Source organism: Astatotilapia calliptera, chromosome 15, assembly GCF_964374335.1.
Source record: "Astatotilapia calliptera chromosome 15, fAstCal68.1, whole genome shotgun sequence".
Taxonomy (NCBI): Eukaryota; Metazoa; Chordata; class Actinopteri; order Cichliformes; family Cichlidae; genus Astatotilapia; species Astatotilapia calliptera.
The window spans coordinates 2,324,711-2,351,300 of NC_137436.1; the positions used below are offsets into that span (position 1 = coordinate 2,324,711).

The 26,590-nt window shown below is 43.2% G+C and overlaps 1 protein-coding gene across 1 annotated transcript in view; it reads left to right on the top strand.

Annotated features, from left to right (window-relative positions):
• The window catches only part of ches1 (checkpoint suppressor 1), an 83,390-nt gene that overhangs the window by 42,175 nt on the left and 14,625 nt on the right, over positions 1-26,590 (top strand). Inside the window, exons 2-3 of the mRNA XM_026143270.2 lie at positions 7,652-8,251; positions 20,720-20,871. Coding sequence (XP_025999055.2) covers positions 7,670-8,251; positions 20,720-20,871 — 734 coding nt within the window. The 5' untranslated portion in view covers positions 7,652-7,669. The remainder of the gene's footprint in view (positions 1-7,651; positions 8,252-20,719; positions 20,872-26,590) is intronic.

Here is a 26,590-nt window from a genome sequence, read left to right on the forward strand (position 1 = left end):
GACTCTCCGCTTTATCACTGTGGCCAGAGGAGCCACAAGGTTCAGCTCACCCCTCTGCAAAGTAATAACTCCTACCAGCCACTATTCTATTCTCTGCTGCTATCTGCTGCACTACTATTACTACTCCATTCTGAGGTGGGGGGGATTATTTTCGTGGCACCTGCTTTATTGGGCTGTATAGTAAAGACTGACAAGGAGAGGGGGGAACGGGAAGATATGACATACGACATACAGTTTGTGTCACAAGCCACCATCAAACTGACAAAGTTGTAAGAGTCGCTTGATCCACTGAGGCCCAGAGCAGAGCTAAATGAGCTGCTGACAGCATGTCTCCAGCCTATCTGGCTTTTATTTTATTATTAGTGTGAATGCTTGAAAAGCATTCACAGTATTGTTCTTCTAATCTTTATTATTAGTGTGAATGCTTGAAAAGCATTCACAGTATTGTTCTTCTAATCTTTATTATTATATTTTATTATTTTTCCGTACGTTTTTTGAAAGCCTACTCCTTCAAAACCGTTCAACTTAGAAAAACCATTCAAACATCGTTAGATTCCTATTATTTTGGACATGACTGCTTCTATTTTTCTCATTTTTAACATTTATATTTTTAATTTTATTCAACTTTATTCAACAAAAATTTCCCATGTATTTCAATGGGGAGACCCTTCAAATTCTCATTCAACTTACTCATTTTTAAACTCTTACTACTTCCACATACATTGACATAGAGCCACCATTCAAACTTTAAAACGAAGACAAGACATTCAACTATTCAACTTGTATTTATCTTTTCAATATCTATTATACTTTTTCTTCAGTTCCAGTTTAAGTTTCATGATGTTTTTTCACCCGTTTCAGAGTTTATAATGGGTGTGTATGGGACGGAATGTTGGGGCTAGAGTGAGACAGCTCAACTGCTAGAGTGAGAGGAGCGAAAAAATTAATCTTAAAATATTTTTTAAAACTGCTGCTGTGTCCGCAGCGTTTGCTCTACAGGTATGATTTTACCCTCAAAACGTAGCCATGGCTGTCCTCTTTCATCCAATGTGTTTACTATTGTCCTAGGTGTTATGGTTCTTTCATAAATGTCACCAATGCACAGCCTCCTCCCTCCAACTCTTCCATAGACTCTAATGTTAAAATGGCTCAGAAGGTTCGTTTGAAAATCAGAAGAGCATGGTGTCTTTACACTGTCACCACGTCCATATAATAAGCTCCACAGGCATGAAAACTGAGAATTAGGTAGACTAGACATTGCTGTCGCTCACGGTGAAAGAATTTTGTCAATACGACTTTTACTTTTCATTTGGGAGCGATTTGTTTCGGCCTGACTTTTCTGTTCATTTTAAGCAGCAAAAGTGAGGCGCATGTCTGTGTACGTGTGTATGGAGCCCTTGGGTGCAGTCACTATAGCAACCAGGCTCACACCTGCCTGCTTAACGAGCTCTCTCTCTCACTCTGCCAAGATTCATCTTAAACACTTCTCTTTCAACTGCTGCTGTCTCCACAGTGTTACAGCCATCATTTTACCCTCAAAACGTCGCCATCGTTGTTCTCTTTCCAACATCTTGTCTTTCAAAGCTCAGAGATGTAAACTTTTTAAACTGTGTGGATCCAAGTGGAGGGATCACATTTTAGTCATTCAGTGATTCAAAGAATATGACCTTTTAATATTCTTTCAGATGTTTTCTGACTCTAAATGTTCTTTTCTCATTTCTTAGGTTTTTCTAATTTACAATTAAAACATTTTCAGCTTTTTTCCAACTTCTTCTTCTGTGTAACCTTCAGCTTTTAGCAGTTCAGCACTTTTATTTTCAGGTTAAATTTGGGTTTTTTTTTTTTTTATCTCATTCAACATTTTTAACTTAGAATTCAGTAATTAATTCATTTCAGTGCATACATTCAGATTCAAGCATTCACACTGCAGTTTCTTCAGAAAATGCACTTTCTAGTTCTATTTTATTATTATCTATTCCGTACGTTTTTTGAAAGCCTACTCCTTCAAAACCGTTCAACTTAGAAAAACCATTCAAACACCATTAGATTCCTATTCTTTTGGACACTGTTGCTTGTATTTTTCTCATTTTTAACATTTATATTTTTAATTTTATTCAACTTTATTCAACAAAAATTTCCCATGTATTTCAATGGGGAGACCCTTCAAATTCTCATTCAACTTACTCATTTTTAAACTCTTACTACTTCAACATACGTTCACATAGAGCCACCATTCAAACTTTAAAACGAAGACAAGACATTCAACTATTCAACTTGTATTTATCTTTTCAATATCTATTATACTTTTTCTTCAGTTCCAGTTTAAGTTTCATGATGTTTTTTCACCCGTTTCAGAGTTTATAATGGGTGTGTATGGGACGGAATGTTGGGGCTAGAGTGAGGCAGCTCAACTGCTAGAGTGAGAGGAGCAAAAAAAATAATCTTAAAATCTTTTTTAAAACTGCTGCTGTGTCCGCAGCGTTTGCTCTACAGGTATGATTTTACCCTCAAAACGTAGCCATGGCTGTCCTCTTTCATCCAATGTGTTTACTATTGTACTAGGAGTTATGGTTCTTTCATAAATGTCACCAATGCACAGCCTCCTCCCTCCAACTCTTCCATAGACTCTAATGTTAAAATGTCTCAGAAGGTTCGTTTGAAAATCAGAAGAGCATGGTGTCTTTCCACTGTCACCACGTCCATATAATAAACTCCACAGGCATGAAAACTGAGAATTCAGTAGACTAGAAGCTGCTGTCGCTCACGGTGAAAGAATTTTGTCAATACGACTTTTACTTTTCATTTGGGAACGATTTGTTTCGGCCTGACTTTTCTGTTCATTTTAAGCAGCAAAAGTGAGGCGCATGTCTGTGTACGTGTGTATGGAGCCATTGGGTGCGGTCACTATAGCAACCAGGCTCACACCTGCCTGCTTAACGAGCTCTGCCTGCCACTGTACCAAGATTCATCTTAAGCACTTCTCTTTCAACTGCTGCTGTGTCCACAGTGTTACAGCCATCATTTTACCCTCAAATTGTCGCCATTATTGTTCTCTTTCCAACACCGTATCTTTGAAAGCTCAGGCATTTAAACTTTTTAAACTGTGTGGATCAAAGTGGAGGGATCACATTTTAGTCATTCAGTGATTCAAAGAATATGACCTTTTAATATTCATTCAGATGTTTTCTGACTCTAAATGTTCTTTTCTCATTTCTTAGGGTTTTCTAATTTACATTTAAAACATTTTCAGTTTTTTTCCAACTTCTTCTTCTGTGTAACCTTCAGCTTTTAGCAGTTCAGCACCTTTGTTTTCAGGTTAAATTCGGGTTTTTTTTTTGTTTTGTTTTTTATCTCATTCAAAATTTTTAACTCAAAATTCAGCAATTAATTCATTTCAGTCCATACATTCAGATTCAAGCATTCACACTGCAGTTTCTTCAGAAAATGCACTTTCTAGTTTGTGCATTGATGTGGGTTTTTTTTTTTGTAATTTGATGACTTGGGGATTTTGCTGAAAGTCAGTTTGGCTAATATCACAGCAGACTCCACAACAAGACGGCGAAATGAAGGATATTATTGAAATGTTTCCTCTGGCTTTCGGCGCTGTGAACGACTGCAAGTAAGACAGAAAAAGCTGCCAACGGGGAACGGAGATCTTCTGAGGATTACGTAAAAGTGGCATGTGATTTAGACAAGTGTCTGCAAGAGCATGAATGCAGCGCGAGATGATTACACCGTCAATTAGAGCGCATGAATTAGCGTACAGCCTGTCCACTCTTGCAGGCGTTTGTTAACCTTCTCCCCTCCATGTAAACACCGGTCCCCTCTGCCTTCAGCTACAGAGACTGCCAGGTCAGAGGTCAGCAGGGGTACATCAAGGTCGCTGACAGTTTTCAGAGCAATGATGCTCTCTGTTTCCGTCTAAGGTCTTAATGGTCTTAGCTCTCAGTTCAGCTCCTTGAAATCTTCAATTTTCCTTCCTTTTTTAAATCTGTTCATTCTGTTAAATCAAGTTAATTGATCCACTATTAGCTCTTGAACCTAAAATAGCATTCTGATCGTTTCCTTCCTGTTTTTTTTTTTTTTTTACACTTGTGACATGAAGAAACGCCGGATTGATTTAAAAAAACGTTTTATTTTAAATCTTGCACACCTCGAAAGCCGAGGATCCGTTGAGCTGGAAACATGCAGCAGGAACTGTGTCACACACACTGACTTAGGAAAGCAAGGCCCTTTCAAAAGAAAACATAATTGCTCCTAAACACAGCTCACAGTTAGCCTTTTGCTTGGTTCTTTTTTTCAAAGGAATGAAGCTTCAGGTGTGTTCACTACTTTACAAAATTAACAGTCTGAATCCCACTTATGTTTTTCCATACAAGAGTATGGGATACTGTAATATTTCAAATATATATGAAAAAAAATGCCATTTTGAGAAAATAACTAATTTCGAGTTAGCTCTGCCAATTAGGAAGCTTTGTGAAGTTACATCATTTCCTTGTTACCCGGAAGCAGAAAGCTAAAGGCATCCACATTCCAAACCTTCATGCTATGTTATCGTTCACTAGAAGGCATTCAAAGCTGAAGAACGTGGTGCCAGTTTGTTCACATTGGTAGCTCACTGATCCTGTCACTATTCGAGTGCTCGTGCATATGCGTCATCTGCTTCTGGGAAAAGGGCATCCTTCATGGAGCGTCCTGACTGGCAGAGCTGATGCAAAAGAAATCAGAATTTCAAAATATTAAGTCAAATTGTTGACATACCTAACTTGAAGCTTGAGCTTCCACAGGAATGAGCTGAGTTGATGACCTAAACAGTTGAGTTACATCATAGATTGGCCAATTTCCACGGATACCCTGTCAAGCTTTCCGGGTCAGGATACCCTATCCAAACATCCATAGTTCTTACCTGAGTCCCGTGGATTCTGAATTCATGGCAGCATAACATTTGCGAGTGCACAGCCCATCACTTTCCTTTTGGATGGAGTTTTCATTCTTATTGAATGGTGTCTTTTAGAGTTTATATTATCAGGGTGCAGAGGAACAGTGAGAACAGGCACACTGTACAGAGCTCAGCTGCTTGTAATTGTATTGGTATGCACAGACACTTGCATGAAGAATGCACTAGACAACTAGTCAGACAGTGTACTTACAGTCCAATGCGCACGTGCACACACACACACACACACGTAGACAAACGCAGAAAAAAAACACATGCGCACGCTAAGCCAAATGTGGACATGCCAAACAGAGACGAACACAAATCAAAACAAAGCATGCAAACACAAAGGAGATCCAGCGAATGAAGAAGACAGAGAGAATAGCACAGTCCCATCTGTCAAACAAATGTGAGGATGCTTCTAGCACGTGCGCGCGCGCACACTCACAGCAAGCGTTATTTAGCCTGAACTTGAGCGATAGCTGCCTTTGTCCTTTAGCAGTTGGTCCTGAGGGCTTCGCAGTAGAAGTTGCATGAAAGTTTGTTTAGAGCCAAGCAAGTGTGTTAAGCTTTATGAGAGCCCATGGGAGACATGCTAGCACACACACACACACACACATGCATCCCCTCATACACACACATGCACACTCAGGCACGAGGCTTGGGCGGCAGCTCGCGATGGCCCCAACCAACAGTGAGGAGTTTGTTGTCATAGCAACAGTAAAATGAGATGACTTTACTGTCAGCCGTAATGTTTCATGGCCCCCTTGCCGCTATGGCAACATAACAAGGAGGAGGAAGAGGAGACAGAGAGAAAGAGAGCATCTGAGCCATCTATGCATTCCGGTGGACTCCTACTAGGAACAATGTCACTCCGATGCCCTTTCTTCCTTCTCAAGACAAACACACACATGCACCGTGACAAGCCTGTCAAACACACGCATAAATACGCACACACACACGCACACCTTGAAAAGCCTGTCAAGCACTCTTCCCACCTCGCCCATCCCTTTGATTGTGCTCTCACTATTCTCAGCTATCGTCACCGGGGCAATTTGAATTCATTATGCTCAATGTCAATATTGGTGCAGCAACACTGTACCTTCAGACAGGTACAGCTTGTTGAATGAGCGCGCGTGCTGTCAAATAGCGCGAGGACTGGAAAAGAGGGACGAGAGAGAGAAGAGAGAAACGAGATCAAAGCTTCGCCGAGCGTGTTCCTGCGCCCATGGAGACCGTTAGATGGAGCGGCGAGGTGACTGTAGGCTGGCCGGCTATACGTGGAGCAAGCGCTATACATCACTGTTCTATATTTAGCGCCGTCCTTCCGCTGCAGCCCGTCGGCACCGTTAAAGAGAGTTATCTGCGCTGGGAGAAAAGTGAGAAAAGGGCGAGATGGGAGGGAGACGCGGCAGAGGAGAAAAGGAGATGAGTTGTTTTGCTCTGTTGCCATGGCGACGCAGCGGGCCAAAGCTGTAGCGAGCTGACAGTTGTCACCGTGCAACAACTCGCCACGGGTGACAGCTGTCAGTCAATCATCCAGAGTGAGGGGACAGATCGGCTGATGATCACCTTGGATTAGAGAGCGATCGCACCACACGGGGGCCGCCCAGAACGTATCTCCACTTAATCCCCCAGTCCTAATGGTGTGTGTGTGTGTGTGTGTGTGTGTGTGTGTGTGTGTGTGTGTGTGTGTTCATCTGCTTTTACATTCACAACCTTTTAGAACCCCTGCTCGTGTTTGCATGTTCATCCGGACCTGTGCAGATTAGATTTAGATTTGCATTTTCACGTGTGTGTGTGTGTGTGTGTGTGTGTGTGTGTGTGTGTGTGTGTGTGTGTGTGTGTGTGTGTGTGTGTGTGTGTGAGCAGGCATGTGTGTCTCGTCTCTGAAACGTGTTGAGAGCGAGCGGAGCAGATTACATTTTTGCTGTAGCCGCTGCCTGGGTCCTTCCCACAGCTGTCTGTGCTAGAGGACAATCAAAGGCCCGGTTGCGAGCCTTCTGATTGTGGTGTGATACTCAGACCCGTTCCCCTTCAATTACGGCGCTCTGCCTGCGTGTAACGAGCACAGCATCGCTCTTATGTTAGCAGAATAACGGTCTGATTAGAATAGGGATAGATTTGAACTCACGCTGTAATTTGTTTTGCTCTTTTCTTTGCAAATTTTCCCATCGCATCCCTATCACATCCTGCTGTGGAACTAAGTCTGACCGTCGGACTCCATTTCTAATGTTTCAAATCCACCAGATAAAGGGTTTTTTCTTCTTCTGCACTCATTTGTCGCAGCACGTTTGACAATTACATTTTCTCCTGCTGGAGAGATGTTAAATCACCAGCGATTCTGCGACCCCACAACTATAAGACCTTTAACAGTACTCATATGTTATGACAGCAACCCCATGTAATGTCAATACTTTGCTGTTACGCTAGTAATTAGAGGGTAGTTGTACAAGGCAGGATTTCCTCAACCGATGAAGCACTAAATTTGCTGTTTCAGTCAGAAGTGGATAGAAAGCCCAGGAGAGAAATGATGATGTATACTTTCTCCTTCAGATCTAACGCAGCCTAATTGGGAATGTGGTCAAAATCTTGTTACGCGCCTCCACCCTTTGGCCTTTAACAAAAATGAATGAACCAACAGTTTCATCAGCTAATGTTGTTTCTTTTCTCTCCTGCTCCCCCCCCAAAACCCCTCTTTTCTGCTGCCTACAGGAGCGAGCCCTGGGCTGGATGGGACCCACCATGCCCCCCAGTAAGAAGGCCCAGAGCCCCAGTAGTGGAGCTAGTGCCTCACAGGGCATGAGCCCACTGTACCGGCAAGGTGACGCCGCCACGGCGGCGTCTGAAGCCGAGGCGGCTGACCTCTCCCTTTCCCTGTCCGCCTCCTTCTCCAAGGCCGAAGACGAAGAGCTCACCAGCCTCTCCTGGCTCCACGAGAGCACGGACCTCCTCAACAGCTTCAGCCATTCTGGGCTTCGTAGCGTCTCCCCTCTGCAGGACCCCGATGGCCAGCACCCTCGCTCGCCCTCCTCCTCGTCTCCCTCCCCAGACGACCCCCTGCTCGGTGACGCGCACTCAGCGTACGACTTGACGGCGGGGGCCAACCGAAAACCTCCGTACTCCTTCAGCTGCCTGATTTTCATGGCCATCGAGGATGCGCCAAACAAGCGGCTGCCGGTGAAGGATATCTACGGCTGGATTCTGGAGCACTTCCCTTACTTTGCAAGCGCCCCCACAGGCTGGAAGAACTCAGTGCGCCACAACCTGTCGCTCAACAAGTGCTTCAAGAAGGTGGATAAAGATCGCAGCCAGGTAAAGAACTTCAACATTACTCTGACGAATGTTGCATAATCGCTCCTTCCAAGGTCGTTTGGAAAACGAGGTTTATTGTTGAGTCATTGACTTCATCAGATGATGAATTTGCATGATTTCAGTGACTTAAAAACTGAATTGCCAATCAAATCTGATACAAAACTGCTCACAATTTTCCTTGAATCATCTCTTTGTTTCCACATGCATGCACAAAATTACACAAGATTATCACGAGGATTATTTGTTTCCCAGTTTGACTGCCGGTGCTGTACTTTGGGAGAACAAATGGGACTGTCGGGACAGTTAGCAGTAAATTGTGCATCCGCTTGATTTAAATGTTCTCCTTCCTAAATTTTGCACTTTGAGAAAGAAACTCCCAGAAATACAGATGCTGCCTGTGCTGTCTTTGGAAATGCACGCAGTACTTTTTTGATGCTCATTTTGTGCAATTAATCTTTGCTCAATAGCTCGAACATGATTTGCTCAGCTCAGCAAGCACCATAGAAAGCATTGATTTATGCACATGAAAAGGCTCAACACTGCCAACTAGTGTTTTCGATGCAGAATTACAGCACTCCAAAGTCCTGTAAAACATTCGAGATGGTAGCTGGCAGGTTAGACTTGATAAGGCAGAGCCACGATGGTGTGTATGCATGCACTGATTGCATGTGGAATAACATGCTAGTCTAGTGAAAGCTGTAGTAGTGAAGAGCTGGATATAGATTATTCGTGATCCAGCTATCATGCCTTTCCATTTCATGAATAAAAATAAAAAAAACGAGTTATGAATCGAAACTGTGCCCTCAAACATGGATTATGGATTTGGAGAACTGATTCATCCTTACTGCTGATTCTTTTCCTAATCTATATCGTATATACCTGTGATGTACAGCATCACTGTAGCCAGATGGTAAACACAGGCCCATTATTCGCTCTCTCATGTGTGGTTATAGCTTATTTCACAGCCAGACAGTTATCAGCGAGTTTGCAGGCATATCCAACTTGAAGTCAAACATATTCTGTATTTTGTCTACAGCTGTACCAGATTCGGCCTTATCAATAGTTGATGATCTCTGCTTTCATAGTTCTCTTTCACTCCGATGATATGTGCTTCCCCAGTGGGAACAGCATTTCGCTTTTGATTTAAGACTTGATACAGTCTTTTATACCGGCGTTCTCATCCCGATTTTGCTCCATTAAAGACTCGGGGTAAACGGGGAATGAATCCCTCACTCAATTAGCGCTAAATTAACACTGGAGGATTTAATAACACAGATGCCAACAGACTTTAGATTTCATCTCGCCCGAGGGTGTCGGGGGTGGGCGGGGAAGGTTGGGCACAAACAGTGAGGATCAATGCTAGCTTTGCGTGTTTAGCTGATTGCGATCATACTGGGGGGATATGAGAGCTCTCTGTGCTCTCCTTGACCAGCGTGTGAATCTGAACTCTTTCTTCTGACTGAGCTTGTGTGTGTGTGTGTGTGTGTGTGTGTGTGTGTGTGTGTGTGTGTGTGTGTGTGTGTGTGTGTGTGTGTGTAAAAGAAAGAGAGAACAAAATGGATGAAGGATGGTGTGTGAGTTTGTGCACACGCCCTCACGCTATGCTGTCATCTGGCCCTTGACTACAACGGCACAGAGTTTCTCTTGTATACATATCTCCATAGTAACAAGGTTGCAGTTGATATAAAAGTATGCTGTTGCTGTAGCAACGGGAAAACTGATTTGGCTTTACTGACTTAGGCAACTGTGTGTGTGTGTGTGTGTGTGTGTGTGTGTGTGTGTGTGTGTGTGTGTGTGTGTGTGTGTGTGTGTGTGTGCGTGCACATTAGCCTGAAATGGGCACTGAGGTGTTCAGTGGGGGAGAAAGAGTATACGTCCTCATCTAGTGTTATATGCACATATGTGCCTGTGTGTGTGTGTGTGTGTGTGTGTGTGTGTGTGTGTGTGTGTGTGTGTGTGTGTGTGTGTGTGTGTGTAGAGCAGCGTGTGCAGAGGTGAGTTTGGCAAGGACAGCTTGTCTTGTCTTCCTGTCACTGCACACAGTTTAAGACAGCACACTAATTAACCCTTCAAACCTATTTCGTTCTCTCGCTCACACACACACACAGGGCATGTCTGACACACAAACAAGTGCGCACACACTCACAAGCATGCATGAATGCTTAAAAAGCCTCACACACACATATGCGCTGTGCCGGTGTGGAAATGAGGGCACATCTCTGCAGACTCTTACTCTACCTGCCAAGTGCTGTGCTTTATCTGAAGCTGCAATTACAGAATCTCTGTCATTTTTAGTCAGACTCTGCCATTCAAAGCTTTTCAGTGAGAATATCTGCATGTGAATACAGCTTTTTGTTCCCTCCCGGCTTTGCTTTTTCCTTTACCTGTTTAAGTCTTTTTCAGTTGAGTGTGCAATTACAGGGTGTAAGATATTTTTCGCTCTTTTTTTTCTATTTGCGGGGCGTCATTATGTGTTACGTACTGTTGGGGTGGGGGTGAGGGGGGTTTGGTGTAGGGGAGGTCAAGTTATCGTTGTCCAGGCAGAGAGAGAGAGAGATGGGCAAAGCGTGCAGACACGGCTTGCTTTGAACACACCAAATTATATTTCCATCAATTTACAGAGGTGGAGATTAATATGACAGTGGCCTATTTGTTCCAGTGGCTGTATTTCTGGGTCATATCCAGGCAGATGACAAGATGGGGACTAGTTTAGAATAAGCTTACTGCTCCCTGTGTGTGTGTGTGTGTGTCAGTTTTGCGTGTGGGAGTGCAAACTTGTGAGAGAGAGCGTGAGAGAGTACCACGGTTGCCATGGCTTTGTTTACAAACAGGATTCTTCACTGTGCTGAATGACAAGTGTTGTTGCCCTCAGACTTGTGGATGAGTGTTGTAACAGCACACACACACACACACACACACACACACACACACACACACAGTCAGCGATATATCTCTGAAAGCCTCTTATGAAATCACAGCGGAGAGAATGGGCAGGTTTGTAATCTGAAACTCGCTGCGAAGTCTCTCGGTGTTGCACTTAAGTGTGTCACCTTCTAACTTAACCTTGCCCCGTTCAGATGAGAGGCGTCCTTGATGCCTTTATGTTTCAGCACTCGAAGCATTATGAAGAGTGTTTGAAGTGAGCACAGGAAAATCTGTTAGTTTAAGGTGGTTTTTGATGTTCATTTGTCGGGACTTTGTTGCAGTCACAAAACTACCACTGCTGGATTTTGGGGGGAAAGCACAGATATGATTGTGTTGCATTTTCTAGAGTGCAGTGTTAGTAAGCCAGGGCTGATACTGAGGGTGCTGTCTGAGTCCTTCTCACAGTTGATCTCACAACTCAGCTATCTTCAAACAACTTGTTTGAAGATAGGTTGTTTTGATGCCTTATCTATCTTGTGCCACTCTCATTTCATTGGTCACCAGGACATGAAAACATTTAATTAAGTCTCAGTCAAAATTGATAAAAACCACTGACTTTCCCAGACTTTGGTCGTGTAAGCCACTGTGACCTAAATATTTTTCCTTCTCAGTTTTGCCAATTTAAGCATCCAATAGGCTCAAATTTTGGTCATAACTGTATTACCCTTCCAGGACCTGGAGCTCAGTAAAGCACCCCACCCACAGCCAAACCCTTCTGTTCTCTGATTGGATTGTTACATTTGTGATTGACATAACATTGACCAATCAGCTGAAAGGAAGAAAAATTGGGTCAAAATTTGTACTCGTAAGTTGAAACCCACACACAGCCAGGGAAGTTCAGCGCAGAGTTTTACACAAGTTTCTTGCTGGTATCTGTAACCAGATCTTATCAAAAAAAATTGTAACTTGTGTAAATATTTCTTACAAACACACAAATTCTCATCTATAGATGCACAAACATTAAATTTTCAGATATTTTGGTTTACAAGGTCACAAAACTCAGTTCACAACTATGCATTTAATTTACAAGTACAAAACATTTATGACGACAGTTTGAGCCATAAAATCCTGTCACAGTGGGATCAAAGAAAGGTGAAAGGTCCTTAAAGGACGAGCAACACTTGTAATGGAGTAAAAATATCTCGTTTCATCCAAAGAGAAGATATCTGTGTGCATACATACTGTATGTTAGTTGTATTGAAAGTAGAAAATAAAAAGGTTTATGTTCATGAACTTTCCAGCTGCTGTTTGACTTCTCACTACATCAGCTGTGATGATCTACACGAGTATTGTAAAGAATGGAGTCGCTCTGCTCGACTAATGGATCTAATGACAAAGGCTACGTTCACACTGCAGGCGAAAGCGCATCAAATCCGATTTTTTTGACCCTATGCGATCCATATCTGATCATGCTATGACAGTGTGAACGGCACAAATCCGATATTTTCAAATCCGATCTGGGCCACTTTCGTATGTGGTGCTGAATCCGATACATATCTGATGTTTCAGAAAGCGACTGCTGTTTGATGGTCAAGTCGCATTAAATCCGTCTTTTACGTCACCGACACAAGACAGACACCAATTATCAGCGCCGGAGAAGACATCGCGAACGCTTCCTGGCCATCCCGTGTAGATGTCAGTGAAACTGTTGGGAAGACAACGTTGGAGAAATGTGAACATTTTATTTGTTCTGTATAATCTGCAGATTCTGACAGAAATCTGCAGCTATCCTTTGAAGCAGCGCTCCTCTAAAACAGCAATAAGGATCATTATTAGGTTATCTACATTATTATGTAAATAACAAAATAACTTAAAGCAAAAATTGGGAAACATGAAGTCCGAAGTCTTTATATTAAGGCCATCAGTCAAACATACTGTTGCTCTGGGTCTAAACAGAGCGCGTTGTGTGTGACGTCTTCTTTTGCGCATGCGCCGCTTTGAGCGTTCACACTAGAGCGCGTTTGCTGTCGCATTTTATTTGTAGTGTGAACGAGCAGACAAAAAAATCGGATTTGAACAAAAAATCGGAATTGAGCATCAAGACCTGCAGAGTGAACGTAGCCAAAGTTACAAAGAAAATGGTCATGACATAAACGATAAGTGTCAGGCCTAAAATACTGCCTGTAGATTGGTTCAGATTGTCAGTATGTTCAGAGGAGGCGGTGCAACAGTAAGAGTTTACATCCCTCTGTAAGACACGGTGGAGGCTTTGACATCATCTGAGTCACTGAATTATCGATACACAAGATTACAATTAAATTTTGATCCTCTGTGAAATACCATCTGGAAAACCTCAGATTGGCTTCATTTTTCAGAACGACAGTGATGCCTGTTAATGCACAAAAACCACATCTGGATAGACAAACATACAGCTATCAGTCATGGATCGACCTCCTAAGGACCCAGACTTTAAAATCATTGAAGCGTGGAAGCATACATTTACAGCTCAGATTAAATATTACATAAAAATAAACTATATAGAAAGTGTCTTTGAATGCTAGAGATGCAGAAATGTGTGCATGTAGCACAGAGCCATGGCTCAGTGTCTGAATGAGTCTCACAGGCCTGAATGTGTTTGATCTGCTGCTCACCTCAAACAAGCACAAACATATGTTTTGGATTTTTATCTGTAAGTTTTACAGCTTTTCCTACTGATAAAAACCTCCCTCATGGCCGTTCACACTACACAAAATAATTAAGCCATAAACAGTTAACCTGTTGATCCCCAATGCCCCCTGCCCCAGAGGTGAGAGGGAGAACATGTAGAAAAACAGTTACATATGTAACGTCTTGAAACTGACAGAAAGGGGAGTTTCACTGCTGCACCGCAGGCTGTACGTGGGCCGCGGTGTAAAATGACCCTGGTATAAAGAAATGAAGGGTGCAGGATATGTGGATACCATCGGCCGATCTAAACGCTGAAAACCCCCAAATTTCCAAACATATTGTACTGATTTTTCCAGACTTTTCTTTTACAGGTAGATTTTCCTGGATCCTTTAGGTATGCATATAAGATCATATGTGGAACAAAAACTGCAAGCAGGAAAAAAACAAGTCAATTCAACTTGTAACTGAAAAAGGATAAATTCACAAGGATCGGCTCCTTGACTGAAGTTTTTTAAAGCATCTTTCAGGTGAATGCTTTGCTTTTATGCATCAGATGTTTCCAGTCATAGTGAGCAGAAGAGCAGTGAAACACAGGCTTTGTTTTCCTCTCTAATGCAGATAGAGATGCAATGTTTGTCTTTTCTCTTAAAAATACCTCTGTAGAATATTGACAGATAGAGTTGGTCTGTGCTCTGTGTGTGGGTGACAAATACACAGCAGTGATGTACGGGGCAGAAGATCTACAATTTTACTTCTGTTTACTTTTACTGCTGCCATCTTGGATTGTGAGGTTGGGCTTGGTAGGGCTTCTCCGACTTCTCCCCTTGCTTTCTTTACCTTCTCAATAACAGCCAGTGGAACAAATTGCAGCTAGTGTCGCATTTAGCAGCTAATATACCAGATATTTCTGCTCTGGAGTCAGTGGAGGCCAAAAAATGAGCTAAAAACAAGGAAAACATGACTCAAAGTCCACCGTAAAAGGCACGATGTAATTGCTGCCTTTAGCCAAAAAAGACAGCGGTCATTAAATGCATCTCTGCCTTTGTCTATGTGTTATTGTTCTGTAACAAGTTTGCTTCTGTCATTGTGATTCACAAGTCATGAGCCTTGTGACCTCATTGCCCTTCTCCAGTGCAGCCTTTGGGACGCACTGTAAACATCTGGAAGACTGCTGCTTGGGAAGTTTGGGAGAGGTTTTCCACAGGTACCGTGACAAGCCATGGAGGAACCAAAACCCCGGTGATCTCGCTCTAATTAATTGCTCAGTGACAGCATATCACAAGCACTCTGGGAATCGCTTCGCTTGGGCTCAGTCCAGTTTGTGTCTCTTGTCCTGTCAGAGTTTATATGTGCTGTGTTTTTGAGTTGGAGGGGGAGAACTCGTGAAATCGGCCGTAGCAGCTTTTTAGAGCCTTGAAACAACAGATTCGGGTCTTCTAGAGTCTGCTTTGTTGTATTATTGACGAAACACAAACGTAATCACCGATTCAAACAACGAAAAACCAAAACTGAAATGAAGGAATGACGACAGCACGGGAAGAGCAGAACTCTGCTCAATCGAAAGCACGTGGGGAACAGCTTTGTCAGCCGTGGAGGAAAAGGGAATTCGTAACACCTGTAGACGACATTTCGGCGCATTACACCGCTCGGTTTTTCTACGTCCTGACAAAAAAAATTACCTGTTGTCCGGCCAACGTGTAATGTTCATTCCCAACTGTGCCGCTTTGTCTTTTTGTTGCCAAAGGGCTTTTGACGAGTGCTGAAATTGTCCGTCTCGAGGACCCTTTTTCAAAAGAATATTCGCCTTCTTGTATTTTTCCACTCCTTTTCCCCCCCTCAGCTCTCTTTACTCTGCATTAAACTTTGTGCTCGTGAGCTGCAGACATCATATCTCCAGCTTTACTCAGTGTCTGAATTAGTGTTCAGACATGTATCTGGTCCGTGCTGCACTAGTCCTCTGGTATATTATTAATCCTCCTGATTATCTCTGTGTAAGTAAAGATGGATCCTTGTGTCGCAGCGGGTTAATCAGGGTTTAAAAAAGCCGGGGTTAAAGCATTTACCGCATCTGAGGAGGTCCGTCATGAAATTGTGCGCAGGCCTGATACTTTGGATTGGTGGTGTAGGTTAAGTCATGTTGCACGGTGGACGAGAAAGCCTCTTACACTGATGCTTCCACGCAGAGTGGCAGCTCTGTGCTCTCTGCGTCATGCATCTTTTTTTAATCTCATTTCGCTGTTTGAGTTGGAAACAAAATTTACTGTCTCTTCTCATAATAGCCACTGCAAACTGCTGAAATGGGTCTCCGTGGTGTATGGATGCCATTATTAATGATGATAAAACTGTTTAAAGCTGTAATTATAGTTGAGGATATACAGCTGTGCTGAGGAATAGTCACAGGACACGTTTTGTTTGCAGTTTGGACACAAATCTAAAACTCCTGGCTGCTTTCTGACTCCTCAGACCCGTGACACTGAGCGCCAGAGCCCATTTCATTCTAATGACGAGCTTAACCTTTAAAACTGTTAGGTAAGTTCTGTAAACAGCTGTAGACTTTAGTTTTAGCAAACATTAGTCAGACGGGAGGACGTCGCTGGGTACTATTTTCAGCTGAGCATGAAGACGGAAGTTTAGTGCCAGTGGGTTCTTACAGCTATGATGATGTCTATGGGATTGACTGGAAAATGAGCCGATGCTGTACGTTAATGCGAGATTAACGTACAGCTGTGGCACTGAGGAACATCAGATCACTTTAAATATACTCAGACGTTACGTATTAGTTGGATGAATGTATTGTTTCTGTTGTTTCTATGGGAAAACTTTAAAAGTGGCTTATTATATACCTTTCTTTGCCTTCTGCTGTTTAGATGAGATAAGATGAGCTTTATTGACATTTCAGGAAAATGGAAGCGCTGCTGTACTTGATGAGAAGATTCCAAACACGAGGTCAGCGTACATCACACACAGTGTTTTTGTGCTCGTGACTCTGGATGATGTCGCTGAGAGCAGATAACTCACCTCCTGTTCAAACCTTTGGTTTGTAAGGGGCAGCCAATCACAAGGAAGGGCTCAAAGGCAGCTAAAACAGCTTGATTGAGGCAGCAGATCATTATTCATGAGTCCAAAAAAGATGTTTTGAACTGTGGATCATGCAAAGCTGTGTCTGATTAGCAGCAGCATCACCTTCAGAGAAGTATAACATCCTGAATTACATCATGAGCTCACAGATATCGTTTGTTTATTGTAAAGTGTAGCATACGGCATCTTTGGAAAAACACTGCTGACCCCATTTTAGTTTGAACACTCTGGGAATGCATTTTCACTATCGGGGGGGATGTGGCACACGCCCCTGCTGCCATTACCTGACCATTTTCCAGATGAAAACAAATTTACTGCAGACAGCAAATTACCGGCATTGCTGACTTTGTTTTCTAAGCATTCTCAAGCACAGCAGCACGGACAGCAGTGAAACGGTGCCAAAGTGAATGTATAATGAACGTGTCGCCGTGGATGTGGAAGAATCAGCGTAAGCAGTCACAATACAACCTGTTGAAAGTGATGAGATCTGAAGGCTCAGCGTTCATGTGAACAAAGCTCATAGATTTAATCTAAAATGAGGGGAACACTAAAGTGTAGTGTAGGTTATGTCAGGATATGTGTGATGTTTCGTCATGTAGTGAGGAGTGTATGCTACTTTTTTTAAAATATCTCCCATTTCGAAGTGAGACCAGCCCCCACAGCTTATATAACACAGGAAACAGATGTTAGCAACACACAGTCATCCCTCTCGCACTCTGTCTCCCCGCCTTTGTCTCCCCCTTCTTCCCCTTTTTGTCTTTTACTCACATCCTGATGCGTCCCAGGCAGGTTGCAGTTTGTGTAAAACTCTGTTGAAAATAAACACCAAACTACTTGAACGCTGGTTGTAAATTCAGTCCTAATGGTTCACCTTGTGCACACGCCTCCTGCCTCCATACATCTGGATTAGGAAATGTGGCCGCCCTCTAATAATTTGGCAGCTTTGCTGAAGCACAAATTTTCAGTACAAGTTAATGGAGCTGAAAGAAATGCAGGAGGGTGACAACTGTAGATTTGGTTTATTCTAATGAGAGGAAGACTCAAAGAACAGCGTGTCACACATCCTGTTTTAAGGTTATTTTTGCAGCGTTAAATGAGTTAGAGAATGCAGGCCGTACACCAAACCACTGTGGTACACGAGTGGGAATTAATAACAAACAACATTCAAATTTGACATCTAAATTTAGCTTTCAGTGAATTTTAGAGTATTATTTCATGTTTTCACAATGATGCATTCAGGAGGTCATGAGTAAAGTACCAGAAAGGGGATGCAAACCCCTCTGTACCCTCCACCTGTGGATGAACTGATAGGACAGCACAATTTGGAAACAGCGGGTGACGCACCCTTGTTTCAGCCGTGCACTCAAGTGTTTAAAAAATGTAGGAGAGAGGAAACGCATGAAATTTCTAGATTGGAATATTTTTTTAATCTGTGTGGTATCAGATCTGAAAATTCACAAAATGTAACCCCCTTTCTTTGCAGATTTGTTAAAAAACAACAAAAAAAAAGTCCTTTTCACCTTCTCCAGCTTCCAAGATTATGATGCTTGTTGCCAAGGCGACTGTTCTAACCCAGGTGGCGGGCCCTTCCTGTGAGATGCGCCCTGTGATTGGCCTATCGACAGATAGGCTACAGATTAAGCATTTTGATTGGCTCGCTGGCTGGTTGGCAGCGGCGGGAGCCCCAGCAGACAGAGATTCTGGAGAGAGCATTGATTCAATCGGCTGGCAGACAGTAGACACACACACTCACACACATACATAGAGGTATATATACAAACGCAGGCGAGCTGGAGGTGCAAGGGGAAATTTGGCCCAGTGGGGGTCACCTCTGTGGGAGCGAGTGTATGTGTGTGTAATATCATGCTCTCCAGGAGAGGCGTTGCTGGCAGTAATAGAAGCACTCCCAGGAGCACACCACGCTGGGTAATATCACACTCCCCAGGGAACTCGTCATACACACATTCTCACACACACACACACAGAGCAGAACAAGGCACATATGGCCTGTGTTCAACACGACTGACATACTAATGCAAAGATCCAGACGGGGGGACACAAATCAACAGTGCGCACACATCCTATTAGCTTCTTGCATTCTTACAAGGTCGGGAGCTGCAGCAGCCCGTAGCACAGTTTTTGACTCTGTGGACATCTAAGGATGAAGAGCCACGCAGAGAAACACAAGAGGTTCTGCACGGTCACCGCTCGGTGGAGATGATGGAGCCTGAAGGATAAAGTTGGATATCAGACGTGATTGTGAAGTTTTGAACCTGTGCTGCAAGACATCAGATATTGGTGTTTTTTGGTTAGTGTATATGTGACCTGCTGCTCTAATGTTTAACCGGAGCAGAGCTGTAGGAAAGCAGGTCATACAGCATCGCAGGAAATTTAGTTCATCGCTCCCTCGCCTTTGAGTCCTGTTTTTCAAATAAATGTTTTCATTATGTGAAGTGTAAAAAATACATACGTTTCACATGTAGGCCTGATCAGGAACCTGAGAGGAAAAGCTTTCTCGTCGAATTTCTTCTGACAAAGGAGGGAAAAAAGACTGAAACTTAAGAGAGCTCTGTACACTTTTCCAGTTAAGTGCAGAGGCATTAGCCACTATTTGCAGCTGCTTCTTTCATGTGTTATCTGCAGATTTGATCGGGTGCTACAACCAAATATCCAACTCCAGCCGACATCCTGTCATTTCCTCCTGATTTAAATATTCACATATTAGTAAAATCTTCTTTGATAGACAAATCTTTGTTGAATATATTAATTAGAGGTTTTATCAATACCCTAAACTGGGGTGATTTGCATAGTGGTTTGTGTACCACTACAGATAAGAGGTTGACCCTCTAATGTAGCAATATGGTGATTATTCAACCCTTAATTAATATTCGCCTGCATAACTGTGATATTTCCCTCTTTATAGATTCCTGGGCTAGAATTAGGAGATTGTCAGGAGTGGACATTAAAAAGGGGCGGGGAAAAGATGCTGGGGTGTTGTAGAAACTGCATCATCTCATAGTTTGTCCAGCAGAGCGGCTCCAACACTTGTTTCTGATACATTATCCTCTTAGAGACATTTCCTCAAAGTGCCATCACTAACAGGGAAAACTATTTGGCAGTAGTGGCTTAAACCAGTTTTTTGTCTGGTGCTTGTTTCTCCAGGTGTTTACTGATTGGTTCCCCCCCACTTCTAAAATAAAGCCTGCATCCTTGATTTCCTTTCATATCGACTGAAAATCAGAAGCCCGGAGTCCCGTCGTCTTCCCACCCATAGCCTGTACCTTTTTTTAATATCACAGAGCACTATAAACTGAGTTGAGGACGACACCTTAAATTTTTGTTTTGTGCGTTCCTCCCCAATCTCTGCCTCTGTCTCTACCCCCACCCACCCAGTTTTTCCAAATTCAGATGACAAGGCAGATGAAAGCATGCTGAAGGCTCTGAGAGACAGAGACAGTCTATTTTCATGGCACCCTTCTCTATAATCTATAGGCTGGCTTCACTCAGGTTGGGGGGCCGACAGCTTCATTAGGTGAGGGGGGGAGCCGCTTTGATCTAAAAATACGCACCATCTGGAATGGAGAAAGTTAAAGAGTTTGCCTACGTCCTCATCAGAAAGAAGCTTCATGATTTCTTTTTCCATAAAGACGGACAGGAAAATGCGGAGCAAGGTGGCTTTGAGGATGTTTTACTTCTCGTTCCTCTGAGTTTTATCTTCCTTGGGAATGCAGGATGGCTGTGTGTGCACGTGGTTTGGTAAATAGGAATCCTGTGAAAGGCTGAAGTTGAGCTTTGGGCTGCAGTCATTGTTCTTCAATAACAACTTTCTCCTCTTCGTTTTTTCTTGCTGTCTTGCAGAGCATAGGCAAAGGCTCTTTGTGGTCCATAGATCCAGAGTACAGGCACAACCTGATCCAGGCTCTGAAGAAGACGCCGTACCATCCCTACTCGCCCAGCCTGACCACCCCCTCCACCTCCCCACCCACCCTACCGCAGACATTTCACCACAGGTAAGACGGACCCTCTTATCCACTGACTGAGTGAATCTCGGCCGGTTAATTGATAAACCCGTCGACAGGGAGGGGATGCTGCCAGACTCTCGTCATGCTTGCCTCTCTGAAGAGACTTTAGAGAAATGAACACGTTCAAGAGAATTTGTGGCAGCCACCTGTTCAAAGGTATCATGTACTTGTCGTGTTGAATTGTCTCTTAGGTATGAATGAAATTCAGCGGTGTTCCAGAAATGTCATCCTGAGTCCCGCACATGCTTAAAGTGTTTAACTCTGCTTTTTTCAGCATCTCTCTTCATTCTGTCTTTATTTCTGTTCCAGTCTTTGCTGCTGTGATATTATTTACGTTTTCTACGCCATAACATATGAGTTCCTTTACTTAAAGTAGTGAAGCACAGTATATTTAATATACCAAACAAAACAGCTTAAATGATAAATCAAATGATCTTAATATAACGGGATAACAGCGGAACTTATTTTAGGTTTAATGTGCCTAATGTTGGAGCAACACTGATATCGGCTGATGTTCATATTTGAGCTAAAATATCGAACCGATTTTATGTGCTACACGGCGCTCAAAAATCTGTAAAACAAATGTTTTTTTTAGTACGACTTTGCTAAGCTACGAAGCCGCACCGCACAGCATTACGGCTACTGTAGTCAGGAGCCTCGCGGAGTAATCAGGGTCCTAAACTCCGCCTCCTTCAGGTCCCAAAGTCAAACGAACACTGAGAGTTAAAAACGGTCTAAATTCTTTCATCTTTAACAAAATGATCAGCGTTGCTGCTTTACCAGGTGTAACAATGAAGTTTAACATCCAGGCATCCATGAAAACAGAAGTTATTACATATAACAGAGTTAGAAGTTAGCAGGAAGTTAGCTCGCATGATATAGCATGTTCTGAGCATGACTGAGAGATTTCTGAAAACATTTAAACGTACAGCTCTGCTACCACTTCCAAATGAAGACAGGAAACTAAACAGCAGTGACGTTTGTAGGGTTACTGAAGTTGGGCTAGCTGGTATATAATGATGTGCTATGTGATCGCTAGCGACACAGCTATGTTAGCATAATAAGCACAGTGAAGCTGGAGGATGAATGCTAACTTTTTTCCACTCGATAAAAGTTAACGTGAGGGTTCCTGATGGTTAGAGACAAATGCAATCGCATGGCAGGATGCTGTAAACGGACCAAACTTCAGGAGAACAACTGAGATAATCCATCCACAATACGAGGTTAGTCATTAATATACTGCAACAACATGTGAATAGAGCAGCTGCAGAGAATTCAACATTAATGAATCAATGTTACGGAAGTGGAGGAAGCAAGAAGAATGAGTCGACTTATCTGACTGTTTTGTTTCACTTAATGCGCCTTATAATCTGAAAAATATGGTAATCAAGTGTTGCACCTACCAGCTCAAATTCATTGACTCCTTATTGCAGCTGAAGACATCAAAAGTGAGTCTAGTGTTTAAGTTTGTCAAGTTTTTGAATAATTATGTTATAATTGAGATTAGAGTAGCAATCACACTAATCGTTGTTATTGTTTTTCCTAAACTCAAACAGCTTTACTGTACTACTTCCTGCCCTACTAACCACAGAGGAGAAATCAGTCATCTCTAAAATATGAAACTCAGGGATAAAACGCATTTAGTCAACTAGAAATATTCGATTTTGCTGTGTCACAGGATTAGTTTAGTGCCCTGTCTGAGTCTTTGTCCCCGTGGCTAATTGCTTGGGAAAAGTCAGCACAGCTTTCAGCCGCACAAACAATGGAAACCACCTCACACAGTGGCCACAATCAAAAGATGAGCAAATAAACTATTTGAACTTAAACATTAACAATCTCTAAAGTCTTTGGTGTCGACTGTTTATTAGTTTTTCTGTTTCCTAATTCCACACAGCACCTCAACCTCTCTCTTTGTTTGACTCTTTCTAAAAAAGTCGTGGATACTCTGCAATGAAAGGCTGGAAACGGGAGCTTTTTATGAATGTGCGTGCCACTCGGTGGGTTCGCTCTTTTGTTTCACAGTTTTCTAAGGAGGGAGCCGTGGCTGTTTACTCGTGGAATGAAAAAGAAAGTTCTCTGGGTAAATTATCCGGAGAGAGATAAGTTCATTCTCGTAGTATTTATCTGATGTAAGTGGATCTCCGAGAAGCAAATAAAGAGCAAATGAAATGGGGACTTCGGTGCCAGCATCCACATATAACATAAAGCCTGCACTCTCGTCTGCTTGCTTACTCTCTCCATCCTCTCCCTCCATCTGTTACTCTTCACACCCACTCTCTCCAGGCGTTATATACCTGACCTGCACCATCCTTTCCTTAAATCTTTTTGCATGCTCTTTTGATGCAACAACACTTCTGTCCCTCCTCCTATCTCCCTCCCCCCTCAGGCACATCACAGGTAAAAAGCCTTTTTTCTCCCCCCCCTCCACCTCACTCTTTCCTCCCCCCTTGTTTTGCCTTTCCTCTGCTCCTACTGTGCCTCTGTTCCACTCATCTCGCTCTCTTGTCTCCTCTTTTAATATCCCACACACCCTCCTGCTCATCCTCAGGCATGCATTACAACTAGTGGGGCACCCAGTACTCCATCTTCTTTATTTATCCCTGCTGTGATTTATTCCCTCTCTCTCCCTCTCCACTCTTTTCACTCTCTCTCCATCACTTTATCATTCAATTAAATTCCCCTTTGTCTACATTCACTTTATTCTCCGACTTCTCGCAGCCTCCCCCCAAACACACACACATCCCTCCACAGTGCGGCGGCATCCACCTGTGTCGTTTCCTCCACGTCTCTCTCCTCTCCTGACCTCACCTCCTTCCTCCATCCTCTCAGTTTCCAGCACCTTTGCCCATCCCGACTGATACGTCAGAGAGAGCTGCTATGAGTTGCTTTATTTTTTAAATATTTTTCATTATTATTGTTTCATTTATCCGCTCCTTCTATTTTTTGTCTCTCTGCGACTACACAGCCACTGCCAGCCCTACAACCCGCTCCACGGTTGATCCGGGTAGGTTGGCTTGCAGAGCCAGTGGACTGTGTAAGACAGAATAATTGGTTCACCGTAAAATGTAAAAGTGTCATTTTGAACAATGAGGTATGTGGAAGTGGAACAAATTGGAGGCTGGATTTGGAACATGCACGGGAGGGCGGAGGGGTGCAGGGAGAGGTCGGAGTGTGGAGGGGTAGTTGTTCATTTGCGTCGTGGCACACAGCAGGAGATGAGAGTGTGTTTCTCGGTTTGAGCCGAGCTGCAGGTCCACTGAGACGCTGCACCTGAAGAGCATCCCCCCGTGTCTGTGTATGTCCAGTTATTTCATTGCTTAATCCCAGTTTTGATGTAAGCTGATGCCTGTGAGCGCTTTGTTTTCTCTGACAGTTACTGGAAAAACTCAAAGAGATTTGAGTGATATAAATCAGGGTACTGCAGCACAAGAAGACACCAGAACACAGTGGACGCGGTGTTGTGAAGAATAAATGAGACAATTCAACAGGTTATTGTGATTCTCCGAGTTTTCAGTATGAAGTCAAAGAAAATTCACTTATTACTGGTGAGAGGAAATGATGAGATTTATACGTTTCCCTCCAGTTCTGACCTCTGATTCAACAACATGAATATTTGTTATAATAATAGACAAGTTGTTGGTGTGCTTTAGACAGCAGTTGAATGTAAATGCACAATCACAGCATGCTCTCCACTCTGGACCTGCTGGATCAAAAAGTTCATAAAGACTAAAAACTAAAGCTTTACTCAATATAAGCACTTTGGAAAGAATTTATTATTAGTGTTTAAACAGACTGGTGTGAAATGAAAGAGTTCAGAGGTCAAGAATTATTAATATTTCCGTTCATAGCAGCAGAAGAACAAGCAGACAGAAAAAAATGGTCATAAATGGCACTTTTTTTCTTGTTAAAAAGACTGTATATAAAAGATGGCACTATCACCTTGACATCACAATCTTGTTCTGTGGAACAACATGTAACATACCCGTAAGCAACGTTTACATTACAAGCTTTCCACGCTGTAAATCAAAAATAAGGCTCAGGGGCCAAATTAAGCCCAGCAGAGACACCAAGCTGGTCCACTGAACAACAAGTTTTACAACCTTTTATTACAGGTTTAAGGCATATTGACTTCACTTTGCAGAGAGGAAGATGACACCTTATCTTTTTAGTGTTTTTGACCTTGGATACCAATTTCATGAAAAAACAGGCAACTCAGGGTAAAGTTACGAATCAACAAGGGCTTTGAACTAAATAAGCCATTCTTCACTATATGCACAGAGTCAGTGGTTGTTATGGCGATGGATCTGTCAGTGTTTCTCACTCGTTTCGCATTAAAACAAAGCGAGCTTTACTTGCAGATGCAGATCGTGTGCCTTTAAGTTGGATTGCAGTTTCACCCTCATCTTCTATCACAAAGATGAATTATTAAACATTACTTTAGATTTTTTGTGCGTGTGTTTTATCAGAAGTGTAGCGCTACCGTTTCACTCTGAAAAAGGTGCTACGTTACGTCTTTCAATGTCTGGCATTAGCTTTGTCCTTTATATGTATCCTGGAACTCAAGTCCAATCAATATAACACAATATCTCTCTCAACAGCTCTCACGCTCAAGAATATTATGTTATGAAGTGTAATGACCGTGAATGGTTGCACAGCATGTCTATTATGTTAAGGTCAAGGACTGTCTCAAGCCGCTCTATACAGCACAGAAGTGGGAGATGAACACGGGGAGTGATAGAGATAGATAGGAGGAAGTGGCTGAGAAGGGTTGTGGGGTGGGGTGGAGGGGGGGTGTAGCTGGAGTGCAGTGACGCTCCTTTGTCCTCTGCTGTTTGTCGCTCGCACCTCTCGCCTTTTCATGGCTATAATAACTCACACCACAGCAGCCAGCCCCCACGTGCTGTGTGCGCCAGAATATGGGTGCGTGTGTGTGTGTGTGTGTGTGTGTGTGTGTGTGTGTGTGTGTGTGTGTGTGTGTGTGTGTGTGCGTGTGTGTGAGAGAGAGAGAGAGAGAGACTCTGCTCACTTAAGTGTCTCAGTCCAGCTCTGTGCTATTCATGCTTTTTTTAAATGGGTGTGTGTGTCTGACACATGTAATGGTGTGTGTGTGTGTGTGTGTGTGTGTGTGTGTGTGTGTGTGTGTGTGTGTGTGTGTGTGTGTGTGTGTGTGTGTGTGTGAGAGACAGAGCATGCTGGGTAGGAGGTCAGCTCTATGGTGCATTCCTTCACACCCCATCAGCATCTGGATGGAAGGAGGAGGAGGGGGTCTCTACCTCCAGTTCTCTCTCCTCCCTTTTCTCCCGAGTGAGGGGATGTTGAAGGAGGGGAGCGGCGAGTTTAGCCCCTCGCCCACCGCATTAAATGCACAGGGGTCGTCTTGGCAACGGGAACGCCACCATGGCAACACATGTAGTATAAGTCAGGTGCTGTCGCGCTGCAAACCCATTTGTTGAGAAAGGGAGGGAGTGAGAGAGGTGAGGCGGGGAAGAGGGGAGAGACAGACAGAGAGAGGGAGAGAGAGATGGGGGTGAGACGGGCGGGAGTGGGGGGGCTGGGGAAAACAGACAGGCTGTTAGCACAGGAAAAATATGTTATCGCCGTGGCAACGCAATGTGGCAACTCTCCATGGCAACAGCAGGTGGCTCAGGGGCTGAAATTTGCTGCTTCCGCTGCGTTTGTATGCGTGTGTGAACAGTAAATATCTGCG